The sequence below is a fragment of the Eschrichtius robustus genome, chromosome 18, assembly GCF_028021215.1.
Source record: "Eschrichtius robustus isolate mEscRob2 chromosome 18, mEscRob2.pri, whole genome shotgun sequence".
Classification (NCBI taxonomy): domain Eukaryota; kingdom Metazoa; phylum Chordata; class Mammalia; order Artiodactyla; family Eschrichtiidae; genus Eschrichtius; species Eschrichtius robustus.
Genome location: NC_090841.1, coordinates 21771641 through 21799568, shown reverse-complemented (window position 1 = coordinate 21799568; position 27928 = coordinate 21771641). Strand labels below are relative to the sequence as shown.

Sequence of the window (27928 nt, the reverse complement as noted above, 5' to 3'; positions counted from 1 at the left end):
TTTTATGAAACATCTTGGTAAACAGAAAGTGACTTAGGAGGCAGCCCTTTCTGTTGCTGCAACTAATTTCCCTCTCGCTCCTCTCTGGAGCTTCTGAGCCTCGCATCATCTGTTCACTCATGCCACTGCCGTCAGAGCACGCTTGTAACAGGTAGAGTACCAGGTGGGCCCTGCAGAGCGTCCAAAGATGAAAGCCCGGTCATGTTTTCTACTTGCTACTCATCTCCCAGATCGACTGTGTTTCCCACCACCCAGCCCCCTCCAAGGTGTGTGTCCTCGTCATTTCTTTTCTGGATATTTCGACGCCTCTAGAGGGTCTCCCACTGGCATTCTCTGCCCTGAGTTTAAGACACCTCTCCGCACTCACTCTCCCCCAGGCAGTTTCCAAGGGTCTAGGACAGGGACACTTGTCAGTGGCCCCTTGTGTCTCGGAGGACGTTCCCTTTCCCCCACGTCACACTTGCCCAGCCACGCACAGCCTCTGGGCTTTGTCATTATCCTGCTTTGTCCATAGGATGACCCCTCCCCCTGCTCCCTCCTCACTACCTGGACTCATCCTCTAAGACCCAGCTGTCATCCGGAGGCTCCCCCCACTCGCCGACAAAGCCCAGGACCCTCAGCACTCAGAGGTCCCTGCCTGCCTCCCTCTGGCTCCCAACACCCCAGCCCTGGAGCTTTGTTTCTTGTTTTCTCCTCAGCCTCTGCCCGAAAGGTGTTTTCCCCCAAGCCTTGCAGGGCTGGTTCTGGAAACGTTCTCTTCATTCAGATTTGAAGTCACCTGCAGTTTGTTTAGAGAAGGCTTTCCTGGATGACCCAATTCATAGAAGCTTGTAATTCTCTGTAAAGCATGTAATGTTACCTTATATCTTTGTTTATTTACTTGAGCTTTATTTTTCTTCCTCCCTGGACTAGATTGAGATCAGCCCCGTGAGATTAGGGACCTGTTTATCTTATTCATTAATATATCCCCAGAGCCTAGGACAGTGCTTGGCACCTAATGTTAAATAAACATTTAAATGGACGGATGGATGGATCAGTCAACAGCCTTCTCTGCAAGCCCTCCTTCGCTCTCCAAGTTGTGTTATTACAGGAACTCTATGCTTTCTCTTACCACTGTCCTCGTGGCTTGTGCTGCAGCCTTTATTATGCATTAATGGATTGCAGCAAAATCTCAGTTCCTAACAACTGACATCCTTAAATACATTTCTTCAAATTGAACATGGATTTTCCCTCTAGGAGTTTATAGTCCCACAGGAGAGAAAGGGCATCCTTGGAAAGACCTAAATCCTCTGTGTGAGTTGTAAGTGCCCTAAAGGGAAGAGGTGAGGTGCCATGGGACAGCAGGTCACCGCTTTGAAGACTGCCTAGCTGCCCACAGTCCTGGGATAACAGGCACCCCCAGATTGATACCCAGGCCAACCGTGACCCGAAGATTCCCTAGGACTGTTTCTGGGAGACATACAGGTCGTCTGGGATGAACACCGGGCACTAGATTTGTCCATAGAGTAACCAACGGGCTGAAGACCTACTCAACGCCAGTTCTCTTTATTTCATGGCTAATAGTACTTCATGGCAGCTTCAAGGGCCACCATTGGGAGGTGGGGATCCTGAGAAAGCTTTAGCTTTCCCTATTGTGTGTAGTGTCACCCTTTCCTCTTCTATTTATCTTGAATGCGGTCAAGATGGCTGGAGCTACAGTAAGCATATTGCAACCATGAGGTGATACCCTGACAAAAAGGGCTGGAGAATCACAGAGAGGCCAATACTGACATTTTGAGAATCTGAACTAACGCTAGAAACTATCTACTCTTAGACTTTGTTTTGTGAGAAAAATAGGCCTATATTCGTTCAAGCCACTGATGCTTAATTATTCTGTTATTTTCGACTTATTCTTAACTGATAGGGAACTAGGCAGACATGTCCAGTCTAGGCCTGGAGCCGGTCCAGAAGGTCACAGAGTTCTCAGAGGGATTGGGAAAGTTGCAGACAGCAAAGAACTAAACCAAGCACTGGCAGCTTGCTCCTGGGACAGACTCTTTAGTCTCATAAGCTTCAGGAGATACCTGAGCTCCTGGCTACATCTTGCTCAGGTTAAAAAGCACCACCAGGGTGGTCTTGGGTGTGACTATATGAAACCAAAGTGACATTCCCCTTCCAGCTCATTGCCACCCCTATCAATAAAGCTTTTCATTTTATCAATCTTTCCGACCAAGATTAATCCCTCTTTCCTTCCACAATTCTTTGTAGCTCCTCCATTCAAGGCTGGCTTCATGGGCATCAAAACTGTGCAGGTACACAGGGCCCTGCACTTGGAATGGTCCCATGCTTGATTTTAATGCACTACAGCCACTGCTGTGAAACTCTTAATTTTTTAACGTACGGTCCTAGATTTTCACTTTGCTCTGTGCCTCACAAATGTAGCCAGTCCTGCCTCTGTTAGAGACTTTGACTTTGGGCTGTGTCTTAGCTTCTCTGAGCCTCAGTTTCCTCATCTGTGAAATGAGAATAATCCTAGCGGCTTTGCCCGGTTGTTGGGGAGACTAAATGAGACATAAGCAAAGCAGCCGCACTGTGCCTTGCCTACGTGAGTGTCCTGTTCTGGTTCCTTCTCCCACCCTTCTCTTGAGTATTGGTCCTGGCCTGACTCATACTGCAGTTAGTTGCACCCACGCCCATCTCCATGGTTGAAGTTCACATTCCTGATACGTCATTGAGGGGGTTGATTGCCAGTTAAGCTCTTTGAGAGCCGAGATCCTCTTTATTTCCTCCCATGGTACCTGTGATGGTCCTTTGTCCTTGGCGGGCATCAGGTAAAGGTTTGATGATGTACGGATGCTGCTCTCGAAGCTTCTAGGACTCTAGGAGAAGCCCACTTCTCCTTTGGAAGTTGGATTTAGAGAACAGCATAATTTAACAGCAGTGTAACAAAGAAGGCATAGTCAATATTTTGTGAGACTCAAAACTTGCTATCCTGGCTTGGCTTACCTAATATAAAACAGTCAGAAAAATCTCTCCACATCCTCTGAGCTTACATGTGGAATTAGATTAGAGCTGAGACATTACCATAATGAATCAATGCAACCAGGACCACGCCTCTTTTGGGGGCCCAAGGTGAAGTCCACTGCAAGAGTAATAAAAGTCTTTTTCAATAAGCCAGTTTCCACAGTGGGCTCTAGTTTCCCTTAGGATTGAATTCCAGTCACATCATAATGCCTGCTGGCCAAGGGGAAACCTGCTTACCGCGCAGAAAAGTTGACACCTAGACCCAAGTGTGGTTTCCAAGAAATCAGTCAGTGAAAATAAGTGGTATTGACAGACTTGTCAGGCGGAGGAGAGTTTTTGACAGAACTAACTCATTTTGTTGCATTTAGAAAAACTCTACCTTAAACAAATCCGTACCTTTCAAAGTTTCAAGCATTTTAAGCGCCAGCTTACATAGCTAATGCACAAGTAGTTAATGTCGCTGATATAATATAATAACCACCACTGATGAAGCACTTGCACGTCCTCCCTCTCCTGCAGTACCCTGAGGTAGGGAGTTGACCTTACCCACTACGCCGGTGAGTAAATTGAGGTTTAAGAGGATAAGGGACTTGCTTGAGGGCATGGAGCTGGCCAGCCGCAGCTGACTGACTCCCAAAACTGCTTGTGTGCAAAGTGCATAAATCTCAAGTGTGCAGCTTGGTGAATTTTAACATGTGCATGACCCAGTAACCGCCACTCTGATCGAGATGTGGAACACTTCCAGCATTCTGGAAGCTTCTCTCCTTCTCCCCCCGACCCCCCCAGTAATTCCTCTTCTGACATCAATTAGTTTGAGACAAAAGAGTCTTGCTTGTTTCCCTTCCTGCATTTTTTCCTCAGGGAAGACCGAGAGGTGCTTCTGTCTCTCAGCCCTGCTAGTAAATCCTATCTATATCATGTGTTGTTATATGTAAAATCTCTATTTAGAGTAAAAAAATACCTTGTATTTCTAGAGGCTTCTGCGTTCGAGACACGAGCCCCACACTCCATGATGCCCCTCTCCTGGTGGTGAGGTCAGGCCTGCCCTTAACATTAGGGAGACCCCAGGCAAGGGTAACATAGAGGCCCACAGACCACTTGTCGAGATGTTTCAGAGTTACAGCTAAGCCAATAGGTTGATAAGGTACTTTTTTTTTTTTTTCCACCTTGATAAGTAAACATCTTCATAACACGTTAGAAGACCAAGCTTGAATTTAGAGAGCTCAGACTCCTCAGAATTCTGAAACATGGTGGTAGAGAGTCAGCTGTGGTTCTAGGCTGGGCAGCCTGCCCTGCTTCCATCCCATACCCGATGTAAGTACGTGGCCACCCCAGCCTGTACATCTAAGTTCTATCCACGGTCTCCACAAAAAGGAAGCCTTAACGTTCTTTAATCAGCCGCCCAGCACACTGGTGGCTTGGGGCACGTTCTGAAGGACAGATCTGCAAACGATAAGCTCCGGATACCCAGAGAGAGGCCTGGAAGGGAAGGTGCGAGCTCCAGGTAGGAACATTCACTTGCGGCTGCAGATTCCTCACCCCACAGGCTTGGGGCACAGCATGAGGAAGGCCAGGTGGGACCTGCAGAGCTCGGGGCTTAAAATGCCCTTTTGTCTGGTCCAAGGGTGGTTCTACAGAATTGCGATCATTGGTCTCAATCAAGAGACCATTCTTGTCCTCGTCAAGTTCACTCTGAACAGTTGGGTTTGGTGAAGCCCCTCTTCACTGAGGGCTTGCCATATGCCGGGCAGTGAGCCCTGTCCCGACATGAGCGGAACTTGCTCGCAGCTCTCCTGCCTCAAGTCTAGTGGGGGAGCCCAGCGGTTAACAATTCCGTATCATGATAGAGGTTTGGGGAAGGGATCCTGCAAGGAGACGGCATCTGAGCGGTCTTGATGGGTGGGAAAGTACTAACCAGACGAAGAAGCAGGGAAGGGTATTCTGGGGAGAGAGACAGCGTGAGTTAAGAACGGTCTGTGTAGTGAGCTTAAGGCCCTCCAGCCTGGGAAGGTTTGAGCGGTGACATGGGGTGTGTCAGGAGAGGCCAGTGTATGCTCTAACAGGAACAGGGACCATACCTCCAGACCCTGGGGGAGCACTAAAGGCTTAAAGTGGAAGTGGGACACAGACAAATCAACATCTGTAGCCATATGACTCTGGCTTTGATATGGAGACCATGAAATCGAGAAGAAGATAATCCAGGCAGGAGCTAATGAAGGTCTGCTTATTCATTGATCGAATGGATATCTATTGAGCCCTACAATATGGCAGGCACTGTTCTATATTGGGGGTAGTGCAGTGGACAAGGCAGAAAAGGGCCCTACTCTGAAGGGGTTCACACTCTAATGAGAAGGCAGGGACACCACAGATACATAAAGAAATAAATACTTCAGATTATTTCAGACGGACCTAAGCCCTGTGGATAATGAATCATGGGACAGAGATGACGGAGGAGGTGGGAAGAAGAAGATGCACTAGCTCAGTCTTTCATGTGTTTCTTCATCCAGTATATATTTATTTACTGAGGGCCTGCTATGGGCAATGGCACTAAAATGGAGAGATGTAAACAGACATTGTCCCTGGGAGAGCCAGGGGGAGTCAGGCAGCATTGGAATATCCCATCACTGGAGGCTGTACTTTGAAGAGAAAGAGTATGGGCTTTGAGAGCATATAACCAAGGAACCTGACCTAGCCTGGGTGGTCTGAAAAGCCTTGCTTTGGGCGGGTAGAGGAGCATTCCAAAGGCCCAGTGATGCGAGAGAGCAAGGTGAACAGGAAGGCTGAACCAGGCCCAAGAGGCCGGAGAGTGAGGGGGAGAGAGGCACGGCGTGAAGCTACCCATGGTAAGCCAGGGCCCTGCTATGACCAGCAAGTTCAAGGACTTGACCTTTTTTTTTTTTTGAACAAAGTATACTTTTGGTATGGTAAAAAATATATAACACAAAATTCGCCATGTTTGGTAGTTTTAAGTGTGCAATTCAGTGACATGAGTTACATTCACAATGTTGTACAGCCCACCACCATTATCTCTTTCCAGAACTTTAAAAAATCACCCCAAACAGAAACTATGACCATTAAGCAAAAACTCCCTAGTTCCACTTTCCCTCGGTCCCTGGTACCCTCGAATCTACCTTTTGTCTCTATGAACTGGCCTATTTGAAATACTTCATATGAGTGCAGTCATACAGTTTTTGTGTTTTTGTGACTGGCTTATTGCACAAGGCATTGTAGATTCAAGGTTCATCCATGTTGTAGCGTATGTCAGAATTTCATTTCTCTTTATGGCTGAACAGTATTCCATTATATGGACACACCATATGGATTTTGCTTATCCATTCATCTGTTGATGGACACAGGTTGTTTCCACCCTTTAGCCATTGTGACTAATGCGTCTGTGAACATGGGTGTGCAAATACCTGTTTGAGCCCATTTCCAGTTTTTGTGGTATATACCCAGGAGTGGAATTGCCGGGTCGGATGGTAATTCTGTGCTAAATTTTTTGAGGAACTGCATACTGTTACTTACAGCAGCTGCTCCGTTTCATAGACTCACCAGCAGTGCACAAGGTTTCCAATTTCACCACACCCTCTGACAACACTTGTGATTTTCTGGTGACTAGGAGCACCAAGTCTGCATCCTCTCTCGGTACCTACTCTGACCACTCAAGTCTGGCAGGCAATCCTGGGATTCCTCATTTGTGATGAGCATGCCTTCCAGTTAGTTGAAGGAACTCGGGGGAACCCTGCTCAGCATCTCTATGTCAGCTAGGAAGAGGGATGGAGATGGGAGGGAAATGGATAAGAACTGGGAAACTGGTGAAGAATTGGGGACCTCTCCCATGGGTATTTGTTAAGTAGGTATCTTTTGAGGGTCCTTTTTCTCTCTCCATGATACAGCCAATCCTCATAGCAGGTCCTCAATAAATACATGCTCATAGCAGGAGCTCAGTAAGTAGACACATGAACAAATGGGCTACCCCATCTTCGTTTCCCCATCATGTTCAATGCTCTGAAGACCTGCTAGGGGTTCTTCTCCCACCGGGACCCTCAGACTCCTGTCCAGTGGACCCAGCAAACCATCCTGGGTCTTTTCTGGTGCTGAACACTGCTCGCCATGACAATTATTCTACAGAGTGCTTATAACTCTGCAAGAAATGAGGAAAAAACAGGCAGGTTGCCTTGAGTCCTTTTTAGAACAACAAGGGCTAAGCAAACAAAAGGATGTGGAAGGGGGTAATTTATCCAAATAATACTCTTCACCCACATTGTGATTTGAAGATCACAAAGCACTTTGCCAGGTATTTTCTTGTTTGATCCTCACAATAAGCCATTGAGGTTGGCAGGGTAAGTGCTGCAATCCATCCCAGATTTGCAGGAAGGGGCAGATTGAGAAAGGAGAGGTGATCTGCTGAAGGTCAAGCTGAAGTGTCAGGGGCGGGTCTGTCTCCATGCCTGGCACCCGTTCCCTCTCCCCCAGCGCGGTGATGATTCAGCCCTGCCTTGCTGCCCCCAAACCTGCTCAGGGATTCTAGGACGACCTCAGCCAGGCTTTTACTAATCATTCAAGAGTTTTCCCGAGGCGTCCTCACAGACTTTTGGCTAGTCTTCTGAGAAGCTGTTCTTGCAAAATGCTTTCTGGTTTTTCGCCCAATCAGTAGTGAGGTTAAAAAAAAAAAGTCCTCCATTCTCTTTTTCTGTAGCAGCCAGCCTGGCAAGGTCTGTTTCATTCCTGAGATTCAAATTGGAAACTGCCTTCTGTTCTCATTAATTTGGGTTGTAGCGGTCATTACATTCTAACAATTAATCCCTGGATGCCAATTTCTTACTAGAATTATCCTGGACTCAACAACTGGTTTTCTTAGCAGCAAGGCTGCAGCAATTATTTCCTGGCTTTTGTAACTAAACATGCTGTGCTTGGCACTTTACAATTTTTATCATCATCACTGAGTTATCAACATTTATCTCTATCAGGGGAAAGGAAAGGCTGTCCAATTGTGAAGGCCTGGCAATCACATACACCTGTTTACCAGCATCCGTGGGGGCTCCCTGCACTTGCTGAGAAGAAGGAGGAAGTCCCCCAGGCCCCCAGTCCTCTGTCTGAGTCATGGACCATCTGAGAGGTAATAGTAAACCAAGGGGAAGAAGCCATCTACCTCTAAGGTCTCAGGTTACAGGGCTGTGCTCCCTGGGAGCTCAGGCCCCATAGCTGGTAGGCAGTGCCCTTGACCTCATGGGGGTTGTCTGCTTGGGTTCTCAGCTCCTTTTCTGGGGGGCCACAGAACTTCCCTTCCAAAGCTGGGCCACTTGGAGTCAACCCAGGGAGTCTGATGTGGTCTGTGGGATTCTCCTTTCCTTCCAGCAGGAAAGACAGAGCTACCCCAGGACCATCAGGCAGCTCAACCCACCCTGGGCTGGGAGAGGCCTGCTTACCTTCCTGTGAATTTACCCAAACTTAGATCTTCTGGCATAACAGGCGTAACAGGAGACACCGGAGCAGCTCTGGGGCCAGGCTCCTGAGTTCATGCTCCTGGCTCCACCCCTCACTGCTGTGTGGCTGCGGACACAGTGCTTACCCTCTCTCTGCCTCTTTCTTCATCTGTATACTAGCGATAGTTATTGCCCTATTTCACAGGGTTATTTTGAGGATTAAGTGAGTTAACATTTGTCATTAGAACAGCGTGCCTGGCTCATAGTAAATGTGCCTTTAAAAACAAAAAGGAACTTTAACATCTAAAGAAGCGTTTTAATGTTCTTTTGTCCCTTTTAGGTAGAATATAAAGACAGAAAGCCTAAACCACAAAGCCCACTGGTTCATTTGAATACACCAGCAAACCAAGCCCAAACCCATGTTCTTTTAAAAGTACCCGTGGCACCATCATGGTAGTGACTCCCAGACTCTCCCCAAGTGGACCTTAAAACATTTCTCAGCAGCATGTAGAGAGAGAACTGACCTGCAGATGATCAACTACCCAGTTTAAGTTAGAGCAGCTGTAATAGAGTGGATAGAAGTCAGAACCCACTAGATTCCTCTTTCCTCTTACACTGCATCACTGTCAGGACCTGTGGACTAAGTGTGCCCCCTTTGCATCTGGTAATGACAACAACAGCCCTTACAACAATCCTAGGATGCAAGTACTACTGTTACGATTCCCATTTTACAGATGGGAAAACTGAGGCAGAAAAAAGCTAGGTTGCAAGTCCAACGTTGCACAGCTTATAGCTGCGGAGGCAGTGGTTGAACCCAGGCAGCGTGGCTCCAGAGTCCCTCCCTCAGCATCACACTACACTTGATTGTATCACTGACCCCAACTGTGAGCCCAGACCCAGTCCAGGCTCAGAAACCCAACACTGTCCTCAAGCAGGAGGGACCTGGGGGGCTTGGGCCAAATTTCACTGCTCGCCTAGCTCTGGCCTTGTAACCCGACTGTCCTCCTCCTAAGTTTCCAGCTTAGCGTAGGTTTCAGGAGACAGGCTCTGTCTCTTTCCCTGCTCTTGAGCCTCTGTCTTGCTAACCCGCTCAGTTCTCCCGCTTCCTTACCACGTTCTTACAGTCCTGAGCCTTCCATTTATTAATTAGACCCGCATTCACCAAGCACCCAGCGTGCGATGGTCATTTACGCTAGGCCTGGGGATACAGAGCCTTGGGGGGGGTCTCACCGTGTGTGACAGGGACACAGATGTGCAAATGGTTGCATGGAGTGGAAGAGTCTGAGGGCTGTGATGAACGTCAATTCAGGGATCATTGAGGCAGACAAGGCAGGTTTGATTCTCCCTGGGGAGAGGGGTTATCAGGACAGGCTTCACAGAGGAGGCGGCACGGGCTGCTTCCTGCGGCTGCGCACCCCTGATACCAGCCAGTTGCCCGGAATTTTGCTGGTTGTCTCTTTGCCGGCCTGGACACACCCACGTGACCTCAGAGTGCAAGAAGGAGCTGCATTTATCATCTTTACTTTCTAATTGGTTAGTAGAAAATGTGCAGACGTCTGCCGTCCAGTGCCAGCTCCAGGAACAGGGGACTGGCGGGTTCTAGCGCCCCCTAGACCGCCCAGGTGTCCTGATGTTGCAAAGTTTCACGTCTGTCTGGAGTTGCGCCCCTTGCGCTCCCTAACAGTGACCCTGCCCCTGGTCTTCCCAGCTTCACATGGAAAAAACATCCTGCCAGGTGTTCCCTGTTCTACTTCCACAGACCCTTGGGAGATCTCAGGTGTAGAGAGAACCTATTGTATTAATCCTACACCCAGATAACGAAAATACGATGTAGAGAATGTAAAAGACTCATCTGGTGACTTTGGATAAGTTAACTGAGTCATTTCCCATCTTGAAGATTTCTCCCTTCCCTGCATGACAAGGCTCTCTTCCTTTCGTAATTTCAAACTTTCTCATTCTCAGAGAGTTTCCTCTAACCCACTATTCAAATAATGCCAGAAGTGTTTCCTGGAGACTTCCTTATTTACCATGGGAAAAAAAAAATGAAAAGAGGAAGGAGGGAAGGCAGGCAAAAAGAAATCAACGTCCACGAGGGCACTACTGCGTGCTGGGCACTGACCTAGGTGCTTTTGCATGTATTTGTCACATTTAATCCTCCACCAGCTTTGCAGCGTTTGTCTTATTATAGACAAGAAAACTGAAGCTCAGAGGGGTTCTCACTTGCCAAGGGTCACACAGCTATGACTATTGGAACTAAATTTGAAAGCACGTCTGAGTCCAAAGGCCATGATCTTTCCAGTACACGGAGAGGTGCTTAAAATACATCTGTAGAATTTCACGTTTCTACTAAATTTCTGTCACGATAAATGGGTTAAGCTTTACCATTAACTGCTCGCGTCCTCCATTTTTCTTCCATCTTATTCACCTGTTCACGCTACCATTTGGCTTCAATTGTCTCAAACCCCTTTGAAAAGAGACCGCGTGTGGATGAGGTGAGCAGTGAAGAGCTGTCCTCCGCACACCAAGGTCACCCAGGAGGGAGGCACAGAGCAAGTGTCACCTCTCACCTGGCAGATGGAGAAGCCAAGGTTAAATGACTCGCCCAGGACCCCATGGGAACGGAGCCAGACCGCAGATGAGGGCTCCAGCCTCCCGGTTCTGAGGAAGCATCCTTGGCAGAGCGTTTTCGTGGAGCCGTGGTGAGTGCCTGGGAGCCCGCCTTTCCGCTCTCATTTCTCTTGGGTTCTTGGAGAGCCTCAGGTGTCTGGCACCGACTTCAGCCAGCACGCTGAGAAGGGTCCAACTGACATTTATTTAATTACCGTAAACAGATGTATCGCTTGGGCTTCATGAGGCAGCTTCTGTTTTTTTGTCTTTTGTTATTGATTTGTTTTAATTGAACTGTAGTTGATTTACAATATTGTGTTAGCTTCAGGTGTAGACGAAATGATTCAGTTACACACACACTTATATATATCTCCATTCTTTTTCAGATTCTTTTCCATTACAGCTTATTACAAGATATTGAATATAGTTCCCTGTGCTATACAGTAGGACCTTGTTGTTTATCTATTTTATATATAGTAGTGTGTATCTGTTAATTCCATACTCCTAATTTATCCCTCCCTTCCCCCTTTGGTAACCATAAGATTGTTTTCTATGTCTGTGAGTCTGTTTCTGTTTTGTAAATAAGTTCATTTGTATTATTTTTTAGATTCCACATATAAGGAATATCATATATTTGTCTTTCTCTGTCTGACTTCATTCAGTATGATAATCTCTAGGTCCATCCATGTTGCCGTAAATGGCAATATTTCATTCTTTTTTATGGCTGAGTAATATTCCATTGTGTATATGTACCACATCTTCTTTATCTGTTCATCTGTTGATGGACACTTGGGTTGCTTCCATGCCTTGGCTATTGTAAATAGTGCTGCTATGAACATTGGGGTGCATGTATCTTTTTGAATTAGAGGTTTTGTCTTTTCCAGATATATACCCAGGAGTGGGATTGCTGGATCATATGGTAGTTCTATTTTTTAGTTTTTTAAGGAACCTCCATACTGTTTTCCATAGTGGCTGCACCAATTTACATTCCCACCAGCAGTGTAGGAGGGTTCCCTTTTCTCCACACCCTCTCCAGCATTTATTATTTGTAGACTTTTTGGTGGTGGCCATTCTGACCCATGTAAGGTGATAACTTCATTGTCGTTTTGGTTTGCATTTCTCTAATAACGAGCGATGTGGACCACCTTTTCATGTGCCTGTTGGCCGTCTGTATGTCTTCATTGGAGAAATTTCTATTTAGGTCTTCTGACTATTTTTTGATTGGGTTGTTTGTTTTCTTGATATCGAGTTCTATGAGCTGTTTGTATATTTTGGAAATTAAGCCCTCGTTGGTGGCATTGTTTGCAAATATTTTCTCCCAATCTGTAGGTTGTCTTTTCGTTTTGTTGATGGTTTCCTTTGCTGTGCAAAGGCTTGTAAGTTTGATTAGGTCCCATTTGTTTATTTTTGTTTTTCTTTCTTTTGCCTTGGGAGACTCATGTAAGAAAATATTGCTACGATTTATGTCAGAGAAAGTTTTTTTTTGTCTGTGTTCTCTTCTAGGAGTTTTATGGTGTTGCGTCTTATATTTAAGTCTTTAAGCCCCTTTGAGTTTATTTGTGTGTATGGTGTGCCCTCCTGCTTGCGGGGAGGCCGGGCAGGGCTGGGGTCGGCAGAGGTGCCCGCAGTGCCAGCCCCCTGCCCCCGCTGTGGTCCTTCAGGCCGTCACCCTGAGGGGCGTCATGCGGGGCTGGGAACGGTGGTGATGGCACATCGCTCAAGTCTGAGGCACTTTCCTCACAGAATTCCTTTAGTTCCTTCGTGTCAGTGTCCCCCGTGAGCCCTCTACAGCCTCTGTGACTTTCCCCAGATGTCAGAGCTGCTGGATGAGGTGACCCTGGGGGATTTCCTTGGCGGCCTCCCCTCCACAGCGCCTGGCCGAGCGTTTTCCTCGCTCCCCCTGCAGTCAGTATAGACGCTGCCCCTCGTGGCTCCAGCTTGTACCCTGGGAACAAAGCTCACAAACGTCGTTCCGCCCTCCTCCCAGAAGCTCACCTCTCCCCCGGACACCTCCCTCAACTCAGTTCTTCCCACGGCAGTTTTGGAAAAATGAAATGTTTGAAGAGCATTAGGGGAAGGGTCGACCCTTCCCCTAATCAAGGTAGAGGCTCAGTTAAGTGAGGTAGAAAATGGTCATTAGAATTTCGCTCCTCTTCGATTTTAGTTTAAAAAAATAAATTTAGTAATAAAGTATGGCTGCTAATGGGAAAGGAAATTTCAAAGGCCTGTGGATCTCTCAGAGAACAGGTGTGACAGGGTAAGAGCCACATTCTCTTGCAGGACATTTTTGCTTTTGTATAAAAAGATTTCTTTCTTCTTTTCTCAGAGAAAAAGTGGCCTGTTTAGTGCTATCCCAGTGCTTAGAGAACGTTTTCATTTCTGACGTGGTCAGCTAGTTCCCATTGTCGTTGAGAAGCAAGTGAGGAATTGACAGGACGACCACATGTCCCAGATTTGGGGGTCAGTGCTAGTTTCAGATGCTCTGTCCTGCTGTCCAACCATGTATCCCATTTAAAAAAATGATCATGGAGCACAAACTTCCTTTTCTGCAGGATAATTTTGAGTCATGCACTTAAATAAAGTTGTTGCCAAGATTTCCTTCAAGTATTTTATGCAAATCATAATTTTTATCGAGCCTGAATTGGAAGGCTAGGCTCTTTGTAGAAGCTTCCAGGTAAGCAGTTCTGTGACCGAGAGGGAGAGACAGCTTAACAAAGATTAAAAGCACCAGCTAAACTCTACCACTGATTGGATGCATCCTTGGACAAGTTACTTAATCTCTCTGTGCTTCAGCTTCCTCGTGTGTAATTTGGGGATAGATTGTCGGCGTTGTTCTGAGGATTTTTAAAAAGGCAATTCAGATAAATCACTTAGCATCACACTTAGCACTTAGTGAGTGCTCAATAAACGTGAGCTATTTCAAAAACATATACACATAGGTAGTTTTAACTTGGGTTCCCCCCGAAGTAGAGCCTGAGATAAAAACTTGGATGCAGTGGTTTATTTGGGAAGTGATTCCAGGAAGCAGGAGGAAGGGACAAAGTCACTGCCATTGGCCACAGGGCTCCATTCCGCCAGGCAGCCCAGGGAAGCCTAGAGCATGTCTCCCAGGATCGGCCCCCAAGAGCTGGGGCATCTGTGTGTGTTTGATGTATGCAGACACAGGGTGAATGAGACAGGATCTTAGCTCAGTATTTTTAAATGAAATATAATATACTCAATATTAGTCCTATGGCCAGTTTTTTCTTGTGAAAAGAGAACACTGAGGGGTGACATACCAAGAAGTGCTTAAAAGCGCAGGATTTTAATTTTAAACGGCTCTGCCACAAACAGTTGTGTAAGATTGAGTAAGCTCTTTACCTTTCCTTTGCTTTGATAGAATGATAATATACTATTTCCTAGGGAGAATTAAATGCATAGCATTTAACACAGTTCCTGGACATAGCACGCCTTCAATAAATGGTAGCTATTTTGTGGTTTTTCTGATCATTATTGTTACTATTGTGTGCATAACTGTGACAGCAGAAAACTACAGTCTGTGGGTTTCAGGATACGTAGCCGGCTTAGCCTAAGTCACAATATACCTCTAATTTATAGAAAGGGAACGCGAGGTTCTGAGTGGCTACTTGCCTGGGACTTCCCAGCACATCCTTGGTGAAGTCGTAGGAATTAGATCTGAGGGACCATGACATTGGCTACAAAGCTGGGCAGATCGCTAGATGGGCTGGCCGGTCTTTTGTAAAATCTGGTATTGATCTGATTTGGTTCTGTCTCTGTGGAGCCTTCCTAATGCCATGCTAACCCCGTCTTCCCTCTCCAAACGTGGTCTGCGATGGCCTTTCCCTTCCATAGAGGACACTCTCCAGTTTCGTCCTGTGGGGCCCTGTCCCTTCCACAGGCCAGTGTCTCCTGGCTGGAGTCCCCGGTGCCGCCTGGAGATAGCTCTGCGGCTCACAGCTCCCTCCTAATCACCGGTTCGTGATCAAACATACATTAAAGGACCAAGGAATTATTGAGATACAGCATCTTGCAAGTAAAACTGATATTTCCTGTTACACCACAATTCTAAATTATCCACAAGGACCTTGTTCTTCTGCAAAAATCATTAGACTGGTTTCAGATTGGTTTCTGATGGTGCTTTCATCCTGGGCCCAAGGTCAAGATGCAAATGCAGCCTTTTGTAGCAGAACTTGATCCACCCTGCTATTTGAAAGCCTGGGGTTATGGCTCCCTGGCTTGCGTGACTTCGCTTAGAGCCTCATCCCAGCTACTCACTGTGTATTTGTGCCAGCACTAGAGACATGAGGAACATTACCTTTGTAACGCCCCACTCTTACCCGGCTGCTTTATACCTTGGCAAGGTCCTGAGGACAAGGACCCCTTGGCAAGATGCCCAGTGTGTGTGGGTCATAGTAGACAGGAAGCATCCTTATCCAACGCCCCTTCCCCCGCAGCAGTGCGGTGGCACAGATAGAGCAGTGGACCCTGCCCCTCATCAGCTGTGACCTTGGGCATCACCCCTTTGGGCCTCATCTGTTAGACCAGGACCTGGAACTGGAGCATGGCTCTGGTTCTCTGAGCTTGGACCTGCCATGCTCAAAATCTTGGTCACTCAACAGACAGGTCCTTTTACTGCTGACCCATCCCTCTCTTTCCCCCAACATCCAGTTTGAGTAGAAGTTTGATCACTCATACAAGTTGGGCAAAAGAATCTTGGTCACATCTTGTGTATCAGGTAACATCTCTAAGGGACTCCACTTACTAGCAGTGATAGTTACCATTTACGGAGTATGTGTTAGGTGCTGGGTGCTATGCTAAGCGCTTTATGTGTATCATGATATTTCACCTTCAGGACAATCATTTTATAGTTGGGGAAATGCGGGCTTAGGGAGGTCAAAGAGATTACTCAAGGGAAGTGACAGCATTGGATTCAAACCCAGATCAGTCTGACTCCAAAGCCCATACTCCAGGACCTCAACTAGAATGTTACTCTTTTCTCTCCCATCACTGTCTTCTCCCTTTTACCTCTTTCCTGAGGCTGGAGTGGTCAGTTACAGGTTGGGTCGGGGGGAGGGATCTTGTTCATCTCCATCCTTTGCTCCACAGTGCTGGGGACCAGGTTTCCCCATCCACTGGACTTCGTACCCTGTGATCTTTATACACACACACACACACACACACACACACACACATATATATTTTTGGCTGCATTGGGTCTTCGTTGCTGCACGCAGGCTTTCTCTAGTTGGGGCGAGTGGGGGCTACTCTTCATTGCTGTGTGCGGGCTTCTCATTGCGGTGGCTTCTCTTGTTGTGGAGCATGGGCTCTAGGTGCGTGGGCTCAGTAGTTGTGGCACGCGGGCTCAGTAGTTGTGGCACACGGGCTCAGTAGTTATGGCACAGGGGCTTAGTTGCTCCGCGACATGTGGGACCTTCCCGGTCCAGGGCTCGAACCTGTGTCCCCTGCATTGGCAGATGGATTCTTAACCACTGCACCACCAGGGAAGCCCTGTACCCTGTGATCTTGCGCTATTCAGAGACCACTCAGGGTACAAACAGGTTGGTATCTCAGAACCTCCATTGACTGTGTGTGTGTGTGTGTGTGTGTGTGTGTGTGTGTGTAGAAACTCAGGTTGGAGTGAGGGAACTCAGCCCTGTGGCCTACCTCTGTGCTTTTTAACAAGTGTCTGATGACAGTGGGATCCAGGAATTCTTTCTTGGCTTAGGAAGGTCAGAGCATCTCTCGCCTGCCCTTGATGCCAGGGGCTGCATCCTCCATTAAGCATCAACCCCCTTCATCCCGCCTGGCTCAGAGGGAAGCTACCTCCTCAAGGCAGAATGAACTGAAGGGCGGAGAGAAAATGTCCAGTCTCCCAGGGGGCTTGCAGTTTTTGCCCACCTACCTCTCCCCACCCCGCTGCATCTCTCAGTGGTGTCACTCAGCCTCAGACCCACGCCCTCCGGATCAGGCGCCCCTCACGGGGCCGCTTGCCCCTGTGCTTAGTCAGCTGCCTCTAATGAAAAGAAGGCATGCATAAGTCATGAGGGCCTGTCCCGGGGTGGGAGGAAAAGGGGCCTCACGTCTCCTGGCTCCCATGACGGGCACCAGCTCATCGGCCCCTGTTCCACCGCAGGCACACGTGTCCTCCCAGCCCCAGCCCCTCTCCCGTTGCACTTCTGGGCTCAGAACCCAAGCAGGGTTCAGGGCTTTCTTTGAAGTTAGGTAGTAAGGACAAATCTGACTTTTACGTAAGGCAAGAAATTGTCCTGTTCAAAATCTCTTCAAGGCCAAGGGCAATTCACGAATACCAAGGAACAGCAAGCACCGAGGCCTGCAGGGAGGGAGGGGAGGCGGAGAAAGACAGAAGGTGGGGTTTTGGGGAGTTGACTCTAGCTTCCCAGGAGTGGCTTTTAGTTTTTATCGTAATGACCCGTGTTGACAATAACTGCTGCTATTTACGGACTCTCTCCTCTGTGGCAGACATTTTCCTTCTGTGAACTCATTTATGCCTGCAGCGGCCATAGAAGGTGGGCGTTCTTTTTTTAACATCTTTATTGGAGTATAATTGCTTTACAATGGTGTGTTAGTTGCTGCTGTATAACAAAGTGAATCAGCTATATATACACATATATCCCCATATCCCCTCCCTCTTGTGTGTCCCTCCCACCCTCCCTATCCCACCCCTCTAGGTGGTCACAAGGTGGGCGTTCTTTTCTCCTTTTTAAAGAGGAGGAAATGGAGCCTCTGAGAGGCAAAGTCATTTGTTCAAAGTCACACGTCGGCCAGTGGCACAGCCTGGATTTGAATTCAGACCTGTCTGCCCCAAAGCCCATGTTTTTTTCCTACACCCATTGCTTCTCCCCATATTGATCTGGTGGATTTATAAAATATGTACTAAGGGCAAAATATAATGCTCTATGCTATTTTTTTTTTTTTTTTTTTTTTTTTGGCCTCGTGGCTTGCAGGATCTTAGTTCCCCGACCAGGGATTGAACCCAGGCCCTCAGCAGGAAAAGCGTGGAGTCCTAACCACTAGACCGCCAGGGAATTCCCTATGCTCTATGCTTTTGACAGTGTATCTCTTTACATTTGATTTTTAAATATGATGTGCATGCATCCATGTTAATTATATTGTTTTTAAAATAATTCAAAAAAGAAAAGGAAAGAAGATTTATGGAGGGGGTAGGGGAATAAGAGAGGGAGATGGTGGAGAGGCTCCAATTTGCTAAGGAAACGTGGATCTGACAAAGGGGAGATGGTGGGTGTGTGGTGCAGCCCATGGGGTCACACTGCTGGCCTGGGCCTGATGGGGTGCAGGAAGGGGGGTCCCCGCAATTTTCTGCTTCCACAGCATGCACCCAAGCAGGGGATATTTAGTTAGGGCTAATCGGAAGGCAGCCTGGGGCAGCACAGGGGATCTAGGTCTGACATCAGGAGAGCTGACTTCTGGTTCCTAAATTCTGTCACTAAATAGGTTGACTCTGCAAAAGTCAAGCAGTGGGTTGAAAAGATATATTCACATCCTAATGCCTGGAACCTGTGAATATTACCTTAACTAGCAAAAGAGTGAATATTATATGACCAAAGTTGTGATTAAATTAAGGATCTTGCAATGAGAAGCTTATCCTGGATTATCCAAGTAGGCCCTAAATGCAATAACCTGTATCCTTATAAGATGTACACACACAGGAGAGAAGGAGGCCATGTGACCCCAGAGGCAGCGATTGGAGGGATGTGGCCACAAGCCGAAGAACACGTGGCGTTCTCAGAAGCCAGATGAGGCAAGGGACAGATTCTTCCTTGGAGCCTTGCAGAGAGCCTGGCCCTGCTGACACCTTGATTCTGGACTTCCAGCCTCCTGATTTCTCTGAGAAATAGATCACTCTGATTTTCAGCTGCCCCATTTGTGGTGATTTGTTACAGCAGCCGTAGGAACCGAATACAAGTCATTGCCCTCTCTGGCCTCCGTTTCCTCAACTGTAAACTAAGATGGTTCAGGCTCCCAGTTCTGACATTCTCCCCATCACTCTCTGAGCCATAGCGAATGGAGCTCCATTCTCCAGGTCACCCCTTCCATGTGGCACTTTGTGTCTAAACAGGCCCCCTTTCCCCCTTGGGGAACGGAGTTGGTTGAGTCCAGATGACTTTGCTAAGAGTAAAATACCATCCCAGACAGTTAATTTTTTTTTTTTTTTCTTATTGTTAATTGCTAGAGAAACGTTCTGCCCTGCCCCAGGGAAGCCATCCAAATAACTCTGACCTCTCTGTGGATTTCAAAGAAAGCTTTCAGTCTCTGTTTTCTCATGTCTTCCAAACAGTCCCTGCAGCTTGAGGGACCGTGGTGAAGGGAGAGCCACAAAATTTGCTCTGGGGCTGCCGGATAAATGCAGAACGGAGGCAAGGGGCTCACATCACCTCTGGGCCAGCTTCGGCCTCCTCTGCATCCCCGTCACCAGCACGCTGCTCACCAAATAGCTGCTCGGGGCTCGCGCCTCCAGTTACGTGACTCAGGAGCCTCATTTGCAATCACCGTTAACCAGAAGAGCCGCGTGACTGCTCTGTGCCTACAGTGTCGAGTGTCTTATAATATTCACAGAAACCAAAGGGCTGGAGGCGGCAGCAAGGGAAAGCCTTTAGGATAAAGCTCACAGAGTGAGGACAGCCAGCTCGGCTCCTTCCTCATCCTTTCTCCCCACCCCCGTCTAAGGAGCTGTTTGAGCTGTGAAGAGCCTCTAGCCTGGGCAGCAAAGGAAGATGGTGAAATGTCCAGAGGACTGGGGATGCGACCCTCAGACGTGGCTGTGTCAGGAAGAGCTGAGTAACCCACACCCTGGCTGTGAAACAATCTTATCGGAAGCCTTTAACTGCCTTAAACTAGTTATTCAGGCTGAATACTCCAGGGCCACCTCTAAATCTCTAAAAACGATGTTCATGTCTTTAGCTTTCCTTCAGCTGCCTGCCATGCTGTGTCAAGCAGAGTTTGTGAAAGCCCCAGGGCAGGCGCGGGATCTCCAAAGATCAGCCCATGAAGGGTAGAGGTGAGGGTTGCCTTTGCCCCCCGCCTCTCCTTGGCTCCCTCCTTGGATGATCACCACCTCCCAGCCCCACCATCACTCATAACACATTCATCCATACGGGTTGGTCTCAGAATGAAAGGCACGTGGATGCTTCAAGTGATGGTACTAAAATGCCCTAACTTTAGATTTAGTATCTGTCAGGCACAAATTAAAGCCATCATTGTCTCGTATGCCCTTCCCACTGTGTGTGTGTGCATGACTGTGAGAGTGTGTGTATGTCTGTCTGTCTGTCTGTCAACTCAAGGTTAACGGGTAATAATCGAAAAGAGCTCCAGGGACTGGACCGGCTGGATGGAGGAATGAATAGCCTCCCAGGAGAGGTGGGGAGGTTCCGCCCTCGGGTCTGGATGCCGGGGAGGGCGCTGGGGGTCTCGGCAATGACATTGGCCGTGGTGAGGGCCTTTTGGAAGTCTGCCAGAATGTGTTTTGCCAGACTTCTTTCAGAACCTGGTTTATCCAGCAGTGTGTCTACAGGGAGGAGGTCGCCCAGCCAGCCTCTGCTCAGCGCCTGTCCGCTTGGGAAGCGCTGAGCGCTGGCCCCAGAGGGGTCTGGCTGCCACTACAGACCCTTCCCTGGAGAGGCCTGGGTGCAGAGACTGGCCAGGTCACCCCTCAAAGGGCACCTCTGGGGATGGGACAGAAGCAGGGAGGGCTGCCCGGGGCAGGGCATTGTACAAGCAGCGTGTGTCGATGGGAGAGGGGCCAGGAGAGAAAGGCTTTCTTGGTTTGGAAACAACCAACGGACACGAGGGAGAAAGCAGTGCTGAATCAGGACCAGGAGCCCACATCCTCCCCGGTGCCAGCCTGCAGCCCGTGGGCCACATTTCAGTAACCTCCATGAATGAGAAAGCAGATGGCAGCCAGCCAAGATCACCAGCTCCTTGGTGGTCCCTTTTCATGGGGTGGGAAGGAGAAGTGGGGGGCCTGATCCCTTTAAGGAGCCATCCCTGTAGGCAGAGACAGACAGACAGACACAGGGCAACACAGAGTGCCGTTTGCAGTCCACAGAGCCAGCTCTGCTATGGATTCTTCTTGAAGCAGAAGACCCTCCTATTCCAGGCCAGCGACTCTAAACACCCCTTTAAAGTAGGGTGGGCTTAAGGAGTGTAATGGCTTTAACTGGGTTGGCTGCATTCCCCGGGAAGGCTTCTGCCTTCCACGTAGACGGAAAGGCATCCGCTTGCTTGAAGGAATCCCAGGTTACCGAGTAATCGCCATAATAAAATTGAGAATGAAGGTGACCCATAGAAGCATGGTAAATACACAATTTTCTCTGCTCAGTAAGTGAATTTTGATTATAACTCAGCACTTGCCTCAGGTCCTAAAGTACTGCTAGCATTCTCAGGAAAGCCCAGGAAAGGACAAAGTGCAAAAAATGCTTCCACAAAGAAAAACACAGGCTTCCCAGCCCTCTTTGTAGCAATATGCAACCTAGAAAATTGAAAGCAAGGTTGCAGTCTCTCTGTCCTTGGTCACCATTTCACGTACCAGCCTGTCGTACAGAATGCGGGGAAGCACCGCAGATCAATAGCTATTCTGGGTTAACATTGCCACAGCTTTTGTTTTTTTTTCTTTAAAAAAAGAATTTTTCTTCCTATGTGGATCACAGCGTATTACGTCTAAGGCATATTTCTGTGGTCTGTCTATGGAAAGGAATGCTGAGAAGGAGCGCTTTCTTTCGAGGTTTTATGCATTTTTTAATATCAGTGGTGGGGCAGCAATGCTCCTAGAGAACTGTTCCTTTATAAGCTCCAAAGGGTTGTTAGCCCTCAGGTTTGAGAAGCAGGTAAAACTTACCTGATGGGCCACCTGGAGGCTGGATGAGACCTCCCCAGGGGCAACCTGGGATGCAGAGGTCTGTCTCCACCTGGTACAGCCTCTGTAAATCCTGTGTGTCCTGCTGCAACCCCTGGTAACATTAGCGGCCGTCGATTTGATTTGTTTATCTGCAGTGACACTCATCTGAGCAAAATCTCTAAGTGGCTTTTTATAGGAAATGAAAAGCCAAATGAGAATGTACGTGAAAAAGTGAGCCATGGGGAATAGCCTCTCAAAGCGTATGTCACCTATTTTTATGTTACTAAGTTGGCTGAAGGCTTTAAGTGATAACTTTTGAAGTTCCTAATGGAACCCTACAAATTATGTACGATAATGTAATCTTTTTTTGGAGGAGACCGTTATAAAGCACATCTACCTCGAGTATCATCTCTTTTTCAGCCTCACAGAGTCGTGGAAGAGGCAGGCTAAAGATTCATAGGTTCATTTTGAAGGTGAGGAAGGGAAGGCTCAGAGACATCACGTCATTCAAGGTCACACAGCTAGTCAGCACTGACCCAAGGACTCCGACACTGACTCTGGACTCCTGAGTCCAGGCAGCAGGACTACCTGTCAATATCCAGGCTGACATCACTGAAACATACACACAGATGCATTTCACTCCACCCCACACCAAGATCTTAGCACCCTTCTTCCCCTCCATCATCTGCTGCAGCCAACGAACCATCTAAATTCAAACTTTGGAAATGCTAAGTCTCATAAAAAATTTGTAAAGGTTTTAAAATGCAAAACAGGAATAAACAAAATTTCTTGCCACAGGGAACTAACTAATGTAAAGTGACAAAATAATGGAAGTTTGAATGCGGTCTCAAAAGTGGCCATAAAATGAAATTCAGAATCGTATTTTAATATGTACATCATACACTCGCTTTGCCAAGGATGACTGGGGGTGAATTCTCATTTATAAAAGTAAGCCACGAAGGGAAAAAGAAAATAGGAGAATGAGGGGAAGAGAGAGGAGGGGAGGGAAAGAGGGAGAAAGGGAGAGAGAGCGAGCGAGAGAAGGAGGCACTGAGATTGGGGAGGCTGAGCGGTTGAGGGAGATGGCATTAGTCACAGCTTGGGTACCGCAGGAAGCCGGTTGCTAGGTCGGGAGAACCATAGCTGTCCTAGAGTAGTGCATCACCCCTCCATCCAGGAGTGGCCTTGGCATATGGCCCCAGGGGCTCCAGGCAGCTGTCCCTCCTGAGGACTTCCAGGAATTGTGGGGAAGGTGGGGGGTGGGGGTTGTTGCAGGGAGGCATCCTTCAGCACTGGCCTGCAGGGCGCCAGCTGAAGAGAGTCTGGCTGCAGGAGTTTATACAGCGATGAGCAACAGGCAATACCTCCTGCCCAACAGCACTGGTCAGAATGACAGATCTATTCTGGCAGAGACTCTTCCGTGGCTCAGCTGCAGACGTGCCCTTCCCCCGTCACTCCGCCTTGGGTATAATGAGGACAGGAAAGCAACTCCCAAACGAGTCCATCGTTTATTTGGGGACAGAGCCCATTGGGCTCAGACCTTCACACTGGGCGGGTGGGGGGCGGGGAGTTCAGCTGCGCCCTCGCACCGCCCCTCCCGCCCTACCTTCCCGTCTTCCCTGCCTCCCCTAGCCAGGGACTCTGCATTCATTTCCCCCAGTCTTGGCGGTGATGTGAAGCGGTCCCTCCAGCCCACATTTTGGCTGTTCTCTTAGAGGGCATTGACCTAAAGGCACAGACGCAGCGTCAGCGGCGTCAGAAGCGCAGCCCGGCGGCGGCCACAGCAAAGAGGCACCCGCAGCGCCTGCGGTGATTCGGGCAGTGGCAGCTCGGAGCCGGTTTCACTTCGATACTCTTGGAGCAAATCTGCCCCTCCTGTCCTCAGCGCACCGGGCGCATCTAGCTCGAAGGAAGGAAAGAAGACGAACTCCTCCCGACATCCCCGCCCCCCGATCCCCACTCACGCCGAGTCTGAGCACAGGGGGAAAACACTTTGAAGAAGGAGCCCTCTCCCCAACTCCCAGATCCCTGCCTCGGGGTTCCTGCCCCGCGACCCCGACCCCAGTTACTTCAGCGGCAGCCAGAGGGGCTTCCTAAATCCGTGTGCTTGCCTGCCTTTCCAGCACGTGGGACAGGCTGCGATTTGGATAACTTTTCAAATCCTGTCTCCTAAACACTTGCCCACAAATATTTGGGAGAGAGAGGGGCGAGTCCCCTGCTCCCTCCACCGCCCTCACTTCTGACCTCCACCCCCCTCCTAGGCTGACAGCGTGGACAAAAAAAAAAAAAAAAAAGACTCTCACTCCAGTTTCTCTTGCCAGTCGGGGAAACAACACACTGTCGCCGAGAGCATCCAACCACCAAGAGAGGGAGAATGCGCCGAGGCACCGGCTCCGGGTACCCAACACCGTCCTGGCGCCAGCGGACCAGCCTTTGCCGCGAGTTCCCCGCACTCGCGGGAGGGTCACAGACGCCCCCGGAGGATGGACTTGAACCCAAGCCTCGGGAACATCAAACGAGAGAGAGAGCCACTCACCTTTAGGTTGTGCGTGGGGTTTACAACGCAGACAAGTTGCCCAGCGGCAGAGAACACCCGTTTAGCCTTGTAATGCTGAAAGCGGAGGTGAATGAGATCTAACACAGCCCCAAAGCACTGGGTGAAGAAAAGCATCACAACTTTTTTTTGGGGGGGGGGTTGTTGACACAGGAAGGCAGCGGAGGAAGCTGTAAGTCCTTGGGCTCTGGAAGGAGCGCAGCCTCTGAGACAGTACGCTCCAGCCCGGCTTAGTGTGCCTTCATATTCATCATCAAAATAAGACGGTTAGAATCTTGCAGCAGTGAGGCGGCCAATCAAAAGGACAGAAATGTTATCCTTGAGGTGCAGAGACAGCCAATAACAAATGCCTCCCCTACCGAAACTCCCTGATGAATTGAGCCTGGCGGAGAATGTATTATTGAACATTACCATAGATCAGCACATTGCATTTATCTTGTGATTACAGCCAACCATACATAATGCTGGGGAGATAGGCTGACAAAATTGATTGCTTAATGTGTCTCCATTTATTAATTGACTTAATTTAACACGAGAGGCTTTCTTAATGCACTGGCAAAAACGTAAAGCATTTAACCCGCCAAAACACCCTGCTCCAAAGTAAGCAGATGGATAATGCAGATCGCGGCTTGATTCACCAGAGCTGCTTGGGAGAAAATCAAATATTACAAGACTCCTCCGATTCCAGATAAGGGTTTGGCAACAGCAGAAACGTGCATCTTTCAATCTTGTGCTCTGACTCTCTCTGCAGTTTGGATTTCAGCTCCTTGATAAATCTTACTCTCCACTCTTTATCAGAGAAAAAGCATTCCTGACAAATAAATGCGTTTGGAGTTGAGGGGGGAAAAATGTATGTATATCTATAATACTGTAATTACTGAGGCCTGAAAATATTAAAGCATAAAAGTGTACAGAGTATGCTTCTAAAAATAATGAAATCCCTGATGCATGAATGCACACACACAGAAAAACCTACACAGAGAGGAGAGTGGCTTGTAAATCAGCAAAATAATTACAGCTGCGGAGGGCTTTTGCTTGTCATTCATTTGCATATTGGTGGGCAGCAAATTGCTAATGAACCACTAGATTGTTGGAGACGTTAAAATAGAGATTGAGAGCACACATACAACATCATTTGCTTGTCTCTGCGAACGCCAGCAGCACATTTCTGTGCTGGAGCAGGCAGAGGGCATTCCAGTCCTCAGCCCGCACTCCCTCTCTCTCCAGAACTGGGCTGGTAGAGGTGCTAAGCCCACCCACTGGTTCTGGAGGAAAGGCTCCTGAGCAGTACATGAGGAGTCTTAGGGTTTGCGGGGAACAACCTCTGATGGCTTAGTCAGTCTTTGGGACTAAAGCAGGAGAATTGCATGTGCTGTGTTTCTCATTCTCTTTGGTTGTTTCTCCGCTGGGAAGCCAGCCCAGACGCAGTGAGCCTCGGTGAGCATCAGTCTTGGGTGTGAATTACACGCAGAGTGTGAGCCCATTGCTTCTTCCTGATTGGCTCTCGCTCCACTCTGGCTACAGTACTTGGGTTGTAATGTAGGCAAAGCATACGCACACCTGGGACACCTACATCTGTGACCTGGTCAGGCAATTAAACCAACTACTGATTAAAGTACAGGGGGAAAAAATGCACAGTTTTCCTGAAACCAGGGCAAAGCCCAGGTGTGTTCGTTTTCACTTGAGTTTAAAACCAAACCAATGTGTTCAGAAACAAATAAGCCAAGCACCAATTGAAATGGAAACTTTGTACTTTCTAGAATAATTGAGCTGGCACAAAGTTAGAAGATGACAACATTTGAACTGATTAGAACCTCATCTGTGTGATGCTTGTATAGGATATGAGTCCCTGGACCCATTCATAATATGGTTCATAAATAAGAGTTGCTGACCTACAATACCAGAATTCTCTTTCTAAAGTTTTCATTTTCCAGAACAAGCTTTCAGCAGTTCAGCAAGAAAACATTCAGTATTCTTTTATTGCCTTCCTTAAAAGAAATAAATAAAAGTGACCATACTCCCCTAGTTCATAATTCAGAAGGTCCGAACTTTTTCTTTCTACATCCTTTGTTAGAATGGAACTATTATGCTGTTTGTTTCTACCTCTGGGGAACCTCAGACAGGTGTCTTAAAACCTCACTTAGGCTCAGTTCCCACACCTGTAACGTGGGGATAATAGCAAATTATTTCCCTCTCAAGGTTATTGTGAAGACTAAGATGATGTATCTGGAAGAACCCGGCACAGTGCCTGATTCAAAGCAGCCTTTCAATACTTGAGTCTACTGAGTGTCTTTGGTGGAAGAGTGATTATCTTCAGAATGTTTTTCCTTCCTGTTCCGTGAAATATTTTTCCCCATGAATATCCACCCTACCATCCAGGGTCACAAAAGCAGAGGACATGATAAGAGCAGACTTGACTCTTGCTATGTTCTTAAGGGTGGGTGTTCCTGGTATTACCTGGACACTGGGTCTGGGAGTGCGGGCTGAAGGGCTAAGGAGTGCGTATTGACATCAGTGGTGAGAACAGTGCCACAGACCTGCTGTTATGGATGCTTTTCCTTAATCCCAGACCTGACCTTTTGTCCTACTCTCTACCCCCAAACTGGTTTACATCACTCTACTTTCGAATATTAAGCATACCCATCTGTTCTCGGAGTCAGTCCTCAAAATAATCATCCATCGGGAAATGTCTGAAGCTATAACCCTGATAACAAATGCTCATGGTTAATGTCTGCAAAACAGGGTGGCACAAACTAGCCTTCGTGTAGAGATTTAGAGCTGTGTTCGCCTCTTGCCACTAAGTTGGCCCCTCTGTGGTAGCCACACCAATCCTCTCATGCTGCACTACGGTGCCCAAGGCTTCCCCTTCACCTCCATAGCAACCAGATTTACATTTTATCTGGACCAGAAAGTCTCAGAGATTGGTAATTAGACAAATTTGGATTGAAAGCCTACGTTGCTACTTACTGTTACTTTGGGTAAATTATGTAATCTTACTGATGCTTAGTTTTGTTTGTCTGTAAAAATGAAGCTGATGACTCCCTTGTAAAGTAGTTTAAAGATGAAGTGAGATAATATAAGTAAAACAACCAGCCCAGTGACTGGTTTTCATAATAACTTTAATGAGAAGCTATTGTCATCGTCATTGTCATCATCTCATCAAAAAAATTTTTGTCCAAGTCAACCCAAAGTTCTGGTGAGCAAATGGAACAACCAAAATTCTCATGCACTGCTGGAAACCACTTTGGAAAGCTGCTTGGAAGCATCTAGTAAAGCCAAACATATGGGTACCCAATGACCCAGAAAGCCCACTCACTCCATATACCCAACAGAGGTGTGAGCGTGTGCTTAGCAAAAGACTGGTACTAGGATTTTCATTGCAATGTATTCATAATATAGTTTCATAGCAACTGTAGTCACAATGGGTAAAAACTGGAAACAACCTAAGTATCTATCAAAAATAAA

At 47.8% G+C, this 27928-nt stretch overlaps 1 protein-coding gene across 1 annotated transcript in view; it reads right to left on the bottom strand.

Annotated features, from left to right (window-relative positions):
• SIAH3 (siah E3 ubiquitin protein ligase family member 3) overlaps positions 1-24660 on the bottom strand; it is a 71162-nt gene extending 46502 nt beyond the window's left edge. The window contains exon 1 of the mRNA XM_068526986.1: positions 24446-24660. Coding sequence (XP_068383087.1) covers positions 24446-24580 — 135 coding nt within the window. The 5' untranslated portion in view covers positions 24581-24660. The remainder of the gene's footprint in view (positions 1-24445) is intronic.
• Positions 24661-27928: the final 3268 nt, after the last annotated feature.